Source organism: Opisthorchis viverrini, assembly GCF_000715545.1.
Source record: "Opisthorchis viverrini unplaced genomic scaffold opera_v5_301, whole genome shotgun sequence".
In the NCBI taxonomy this organism is placed as follows: domain Eukaryota; kingdom Metazoa; phylum Platyhelminthes; class Trematoda; order Opisthorchiida; family Opisthorchiidae; genus Opisthorchis; species Opisthorchis viverrini.
In genome coordinates this window covers 430,303-438,825 of record NW_008751955.1, presented here as the reverse complement: position 1 = coordinate 438,825, position 8,523 = coordinate 430,303, and the positions used below count along the sequence as shown (strand labels likewise).

The 8,523-nt window shown below is 44.2% G+C and overlaps 1 protein-coding gene across 1 annotated transcript; it reads left to right on the top strand.

The window, feature by feature from the left end:
* Positions 1-913: 913 nt before the first annotated feature.
* Positions 914-1,279, top strand: T265_09702 (hypothetical protein; the record flags this gene model as incomplete). The annotated part of the gene is made up of 2 exons (XM_009175858.1): positions 914-920; positions 1,041-1,279. 2 exons carry the CDS (start codon positions 914-916, stop codon positions 1,277-1,279), a joined length of 246 nt encoding a protein of 81 aa, XP_009174122.1.
* Between the last annotated feature and the right edge of the window lie 7,244 nt (positions 1,280-8,523).

Below are 8,523 nucleotides of genomic sequence, written 5' to 3'. Positions count from 1 at the left end.
AGACCCCGTTCTCGAAGGAGACAACTGGCAGGAAACATCCATTTTGGTTGATTCCTTTGAGTATTCATTGAAGTGTGGGATCGCTGGATTGTCATCTCCCGGGCCCGGTCAAAGTCCGTCCCATAAGAAACCAAGACGAATTGACAGCAACCTTATGAGTAGTGCATTACGAATATGCATGTATCGCGATATCCCGAATATCGTAGCGACTGAAACATGAGGCGACCTGGTGCAGCACATTCAGGTGCCTGAGGACGTCACAAACGAGAGATTCAGCTGAGTTCCAGGTAAGTCTCTCGAAAAAAACCAAATTAGTTTGCAAATGAGTGTATATTCGCTAATTTCGTGCAATNTGTGAGTAGTACACTACAAAGATATACATGTATCGCAATATCTCGAATATCGTAGCGAATGAAACATGAGGCGACCTGGTGCAGCACTCCCAGGTGCCTGGGAACATCACAATCGAGAGATTCAGCTGGGTTCCAGGTGAGTCTCTCCCGAAAAAAAAACAAATTAGTTTGCAAATGAGTGTATATTCGCTAATTCTACTAACAGATTATGGTGTTCAGCCAAGCGTCGATCGTTGGAGAAGCAGTGAGATGAATAAAAATGGACTCCAAACCTTACTCTTCCTTACAAAGGCAATTTGAATGCTGAACGATCTGTGGTCGCTACCCAGAGTAGTTCTTGACATACACACTTACTAGGTAAGCACTTTGAAAGCGAGCCAAGTTCAACTAGGTAATGGTGACCATCAATAAACAGGTTCATTCCATCTCCACTCGAGAAACCACATTGGGCGGATTTCACAGTGCATCAAGGTGGAGGTGTTATTTTTTTTCAAAAAAAGCCGACTAATGAGAAACGTACATATCCTCAGCTAAGCAACAAGACTTTCTTCTTTATCGGAATGTCCGGTGGGTGTAAAACAGTCTTCTTCGCTTTTGCTTTGAAGGTCCCTCATTTCGCTTACTCTCCCAGATGAACCCGCGTCACCAATCCAACCCGAATAAAGGTCCATAATTTTCATGTTTTAGGTCGATACGAGTTAGTGGTTTCTTTTTTGTCACCTGGCTATGCTCAAGTAAGAACTGCAAGCGAAGATACTTCATCACCAGAATGCATTCTTATCCTACAGAGGAAGCCTGGTAAGGTAGCACCGAGTGCAAACGATTTTAAAACGCGTTGGTTGAACGAATTTCACATGATGGACAACCACGAAAATAACATGCATTGCGCGCGACGTTCACTAAGCTGTTTCCGAACCCTGATTTAGTGGTTCGGTGATCATTCCGTAACCGCATCGCACGACGTATACCGGTTGCCGGACTTTCGCATGCCCTCAGCACGTTGTGCCAATGCGACACGTGACCAAAGCCCAGATGTTGAAAATGTCCCAGTTAGCGGACAATCGATACGCAATAAATAGGCGACCTAAGTGATTCCAATAACAGACACAGTCTACTTACAAATTATTAATTGGCTTTAATACGTACAGTGTCTTATCTTTAACATCTATCCTAAGTGGTCCATCGAGAACCAGACTATACCAGGCTGTACATTTGACGCGTATAACATGTTCAAACGTGTGCAATCCCCAGAAGGCTTCTTACAGAAAGATTCAAAAAAACTCGTTCTTCTGTTCTTAATCAAACTGACCACACAAATGTTGCGCACCACTGAACTGCACTGTGACACAGGCTCTCAAGTTAGACCGTGTTCATTTAGTTTTTTATGTTCTATATGCTCTGACGAAATGAAGTTTCACAGTTTGCCTTCCAATAAGCAGTCGGTGTGGAATACAGCAATTGGAAAGTTTCAGGACCTTGTGCAGATCCGTGAACTTTAATGAGCCAATGCAGGAGGGATCGTGATTAAAATGTCTGTGTACTTCCTCAGTACGTGCAGTACATACAAAGTCTCCATTCAGAGTGCTGTTTAGAAGCTATCCGAAGACTGAATAACAGACAGATGTGAGTTCGTTGGCATTTAACGCTCCAATTCTAACATACACAGGCTGAGTCGTTCCGTTTCGACAGTCCGCTAGGGGGAAGCAATTATCTGAAGTCTAGTGATAGAGTTACACAAGTTTCTATAAAGGAAACTCCTCACAAGGTTGCTGAAACCTCTTCGACAGCAACTTGTGAGTAGTTTCCTGTATGAAAATATACTGCGATATCTCGAATATCGTGCCAACTGAAACATAAGGCGGCCCGTGTGCAGCACATTCAGTTGTAGAATATCATGAACGAGAGATTCAGTTGAGTCTCTCGTGAAAACCAAATTGATTTGCAAATGAGTGCATTTCTCGAAAACAGTCCAAGTTGGGTTCAAGTAGAACATAAAGTTGATGGAAACTCGGGGACTGTGCCTACCTGATGATGAACACAAATATAACAGGTTCAGGGGGAACGGTACCCACTCTCCAAATCAAGGAAATTTGTAAGACCCCATGCAGCCTTGCAACTGAACACAAGTCTGAAGTCAAGAGCCCAATCCTAGAATTAACATGTTACGGGCGCCAGATGGGAAATGTAGTTTTCACCAAATCAAATAGACTTTTCAGTCAATCCACACACTTTGACAATTACTGTCTTTAAAGTAAATATGCTCATCTTGGGAGATTACTGACAGTATTAGGTAGAGGGACAATATGGGACATCCACTTGTCCACAGTAAAGTCATGCTGAAGGCTGACCAGGCTACCGTGTGATTGTTACTAGCCCAACTGAATAGTTGTACATGCGATACGGGATGCAGAACAACCGCGGTGTTTTGCCTCACTACTTCTGTTCAACCGCTCCCTATACCCTGCGAACTGTTGCACTTCACTCTGCCCGTGCCACGCAGGATTGCCTTGACAACTGACAATGAAACAGAGTAAATTCCGAAGATACGACCGCACTGTATGGTGTTTCATGTGGGGCTCTGAGAGGACTTCTCTTATGGAGAGACATCATTAGGTTTTTAGGCTTCGCTTACACTCAGAGGTTGCATGTATATGGGGAGGACCTAACACATATAAAATCATCGAAACTTACGTGAGACATTTTTCGCGCTAGTTGAAATAAGCAAGTAATCCGGAAAGTTGATAACTCGGGAAACGCAGTTTTCGAGAATTGAAGTTAAGGTGAAGTGATCGAGGTAGCTCACAGGCTGAAGTACCAACTTACTGACCGGAAGTTCCATGGTTCGAACTTAGCCTCGGTATCTCGACCGCCCTTGTCTAGACCAAAGGAACCTGGTTGTAACTAAGCCCTCGTGCTTACTTCAATCGAAGAAGGTAAAAGAATCAGAGGAAGTAAGAACTTCTCCATGTGACTGAAGCTGACCAGGTTTTCCGTGGCCGGACTTCGTCTAACTGCAGGGCATTTAAAAGGTCAATTCAAAAGTAGATGGCTGGTTCCTGTCCCCGGAGATTTCCTCTCAGGGAGCCGGAAACATCCAAATTGGCTACAAAGGAATAGCATCTCTTAAGAGAGGTTAACCGTTGGCCTTCTCTGGCTCTTCTAAAAGAGCACAGAGATAAATATACACGAAGGGACTAAATTAGCTATTTTTCAAGACATTTTATGATTGAATCAGGAAAGCTGGATCCCTGAGTTGAATATCAGGTGGTTCCCGTAACCGTCGCCAATTCGATTGGTTTTCCTCAGCATTTTCCGTGATAAGAAATATGAAAAATTCTGAATCATTTAATTTATATTTAACCTGGATTTAGTCATGGTGGTATTCACGATAAACTATTTCGTCAAACGTGAGAACTAGTCATGTTGGCAACACCTCATCAAGGATCAAGCTTTGTTTTGCTCTGGTGTGCATTCCCTCATAAATGTCGATCAATGCAACAAGCAATCTATCGGTTTTCTGGGATCTCTGAGCAAGCCGACCGCAGTTTGTGGTTCGGGTCAACCGTTCTCCATACTATAGCGCCCGTACCTTCCGTCTCAACCCCACACAGTCCCTGTTATATAAATATATATATATATAATGTACTGTGTTATTTCGAAAAGCGTACCTACTGAAGTATAGGGCGATCTCCGGCCAATAGAATAAGTTGGTGAATATTCTAGAGGAGAGATTCAGCTCGGATTTAGCAGAGTCTCCTGTTAAAGCAACCGAATTTCCAAACATTTGAAGTTTGGATAGCACAGTTAGTAGTAAACTTCTTTTCTTCACTCCTTCACATGACTGACCCAACTGCATCTTGCTGGAAAAGCAGGCGGCTGGCGCAAGTTCTTCCAGCCCCTCGCTTGCCGACCTCAACTCTGTGCATGTCAGTACAGGGAGGTCACTACTTCCCGTCAGAAATCAGCATTGTGAACCAACTGGTCAAATCGCACCCCGACTACGAGCTAGCCTTTATTGCTTCAAGTCCCCTAGGTGCATCTCTTCGGTCAGCCTGGAATTGTTCATTCATTCATTCCATCTCCGAATAGAATTCTGACCGATCCCAACAACTGATGACTTATTCTGAACCTTTTACGCAAGGGACAAAACTCATCCAGAGTTGCTACTGATAAAAGAAAGAAGGCCTTCTTCGCGGAGTTACTTATTGGAAAATTCCAACTGACCAGTTACAGACTATTGGACAGGGATGCAAAACTCTCATATACATCTTGTTTATATGAACTGAATATCCATCTTCTCTCTGAACGTGTCTTCGTGAACTTTCCTGGATATTCATTGATTGTTGCTCAAATCCAAGCAAATGCTTCAAAGCGTCTCCGCAATAGACCTCACTTTTCAAGAGACGCAAAGCAGATTTAGGAGAAAACATACTACTCGCATGCCTCCCCAATCAGCAGTATCACCGTTACACTGATATGGCTTGAGGCACCACTGACGTTTTGCCGCCGATATTCCAATCTACTTCCCTGGATACATTTATCGAAACGATTGTGGTTACGTCGGGTGTTTAACCGAGTCTGGTAAGTGTATATTGTACGGGATTGATCCGTCGAACCTACGCATGTGAGAATGGACAGGACTGATTACCGAAAGCGAAACGCCAGCGTCTGTTACCCCAAAGACATGTACACAGTGTCACCTTATCACTTCATCTTTCCATACCTCTGAAGGCAACTCCCAATCGTGCTATTCTCCATCCCACCACCTCCAACGCTTCTGTCCATCACTGACCGTATGGGAGCCATAAATCCTCTGGTGACTAACCATGCTTTCACCGGAAAGTATCCATTACAGTAACGTTGAGTCCTTTGTATGCCATGTGGTCGTTACACTCCAGCATCCAGCCTACCAAGTCCACTAATCTCACCACTTTCCTCCACTCAGTCTGCTTTGCGTAGAGTAGCTACCCAGTCACCCACACTTGACTGCTCAGCTCACAGTCGCTCACTGGATCACGAGACTTCTTTTTTATACTCACAAACCACATCACATTAAGGTGACTCATCGGACATCGGTCGTTTGTACCGTCTAGTGAACGTAGCAACAACTCATGTGCTGACACACCCACGTACACGCAAACGGACCTACATATAGGGAAACCGAACACAATCAGCACACAGATTCGCGCGCGCACAGGGAGAAGGATGTCAACCACCTTCCACAAGTCCACAGACAACCGTGGAACACGTGTAGCAGCCATACTGCGGAGAAAACACGTTCCCGCCGTCCGGATTTTCACCCGGAGAACTCTCACAGACTATGAGTTCCTCTTTTGACTTGCTCCCGTTTTGCATTGTACTTATTTTCATAGATGTGGCATCTCACCATTCTCAACTATACTAAAAACCTTTATTAGTGCCCATACCTTCTGAATAGCATTATGGTCATCATCAACAGTGCACTAATAATATCACTTTCCGACTAATTGTCCTAAATCACACATGTCAGGTTCCTTGCACCTCGAGTACGTAGACAAACGCGCAAACAATTGGTTCCAGAAGAACACTTTGTCACTTGAAATAGAGTCATTCTCCTTACTTGTCCCTTCGAATCCCATTCGGCGCAGACTTGTTTACCTCAGCGCTGTCCTCCCACTGCCTACATTACCGACCTTGCGTGTCTTGGTTCATTTTACGTGTACATACCAGCTGGGGATTCAGAGTGCATCCCATTCTACCATGAACTACACGCTGTTTCATGCATGTTATGATCCTATAGTTTTCTTGGGGGGGGGGGGCACTGCCAAAGGCGCCTGTGTAGACATACGTGACTGAAAACAATGGCGATGTTGTCAAGCCTTAATTTTGGACATGTGTACGTAAAGTATCCGGTAACCCTGGTTAGAACCGTAACAATCAGCATGTTTACATTGATACTATGGTTTCAGCACACAGCTGGATGAATTTATTAGCATTTTGGAGTAGAATCTGTGACGGTGTAGGTGTGAAACCTAAATTTTGATTGTGATTAGCGCCAACTAAGATTTACTGTGGTACGAACTAAGCTAGGAATTCTCGGAAGATCATGTCGGGGAGGGGCTTTGTTAGATGGCTGTGTTGTATCTCTTCAACTTCCCTGACGCTACTGGGCTATAGTCAGAAGACAAGAAAGCGACCAGAAGGAACTGTGTATTAACGCAATTACAACGCAATTACAACTGTGAACCAACCAGTGTGTCTCCTGCACGCCCACACCGGTTCTCGGGCGGTTGTTCCTTTGTCTCGGTTGATCATAGATGACCGTCTGTGCGCTTGTGTGCGAGGTGTTTTGGCCATGGAGTGGGCGTGTACTTTCTGTGTCCTTATTTGACCTTTCTCCGACACATGATAAATCGGACGTCATTCCGACGTGGGGGCATAGTCGCACGGCCCTGTTTCACATGATTGTTCCGCTGCGCAGTAGGCTGATGAGCAGTCGTATTAAACTGGTTCCATATGAGGCAGAAGATCAGGTATCGAACCGGCTTTTAGTTACTCCACAATCGATGAAAAGTCCCATTGTGATTCATCCTGAAATTTACTTGGTAACCGCAACGATTTTTTTCAACAGTTTCTCAAGTTCCACTATTTTCTGAGGATCTTTCATACTCTACAAACTAATCAATGAGTATGATCGCATCTTAACTTCTTATACTGAAGAACACCGATAAAACTGTATGAACCCTGTCGAAAACAAAGAGAAGACTGGGTGGAGTGAGGAAGATAAACATGATCTACTAAATTTAATACGGCTGCGCATCAGCCTACTGCGCAGCGGAACAATCATGAGGTAAAACAATGCCATGCGATTACGTCCACACGTCTGAATCACGTCCGATTTCATCATGGGCTGGAGAAAGGTCAAAAAGGGACATCCATTTCGCGCCCACCCGATGGCTAAGGTACACAAGCGCACAGACGGACATCTATGATTAACCGAGACAACGGAACAATTGCCCGAGAACCGGTGTGGGCGTGTAGGATAGACACCAGTTGGTTGACAGCAGATTGACCATCAAATACGGTCACAAGTGAACCACATAAAGAGAAGGTTGGAATTGCAGTAATTCAGTTTTCTCGGCCGCCTTTTTGTCTTTTGACTATAACTCAGTGGCATCAGGGAAGATGAAGAGATATAACAAACTTCAATATAGTGACGGCGACAAACAATATGTGGACCAGAATGGAAGGAAACTTGCCATCGGAATACACGAACACCAGCTTGCCAGCAGATGATGTAACTTGATGTCACTTTCCAATCGTTAAGGCAGAGAAATACATCAGATCAATCAAGATCATGTTCAAATACTTGCTCACGTAAGGACAAAATATGAGCTGGAGTTTGCTGAGGCCAGCTACTCTACACAAAAATCTGTCAATCTATCGGCCGCAACGAACAAAAGAGGTGAACAGTTGTAGCGCTCTGAACCACCTGGGAAAGCGGACAACATTGAGACAACCGACGGACCAATCAGACCAAAGAAATAGAGCTACTTAAACTGAAGGATATTTAATCAACCAATCAAGTGGAACGAAATCAGGCCACGAAGCAAAGAAGAAAACGGTCCAATCACAACGACGGAACAGAAATGTCTACTTGAAGGCGTCCAACGAAGCAACCAGAAACTATGCATTAAAATCACAAGCTAAGCAACTAAATTATATGTAAGCCACCTTAGGACCAAGCAATGGCTTTGGAGTTATTGGATACTGTTTAAAAACTATATAAACACAGGCGGAAGAGGAAGAATTCACCAACTCAGCCCGGCATTGCTGATACCACGTGATGAGACTTTTGCAACCCAGCTGCCAAGGTCGGCGGACACACCAGCAACTAAAGAATAAGAGTAAATAATTAGAATTTTCACAAGAGTTCAATTGCTGGATTGAATTGAACGTTAAACTTTCATTTGATTCTCTGCAGAGTAAACCACAGGAACCAGTCGAGCCTATCAAGGCAGGAGTGAGATCAAGTTTATCCGTGAGGCTTGAGTCGACCCCCAGTTGTGCAAACAACTAACTGATAACCAAATCTGGTGCAAACGGACGAAAACTTAACACCCGTAAATAATTTTCTAGCACTGTTTGTCACAGGAGCACGGTACAGGTGTCCCTCATAATGAGGTATACG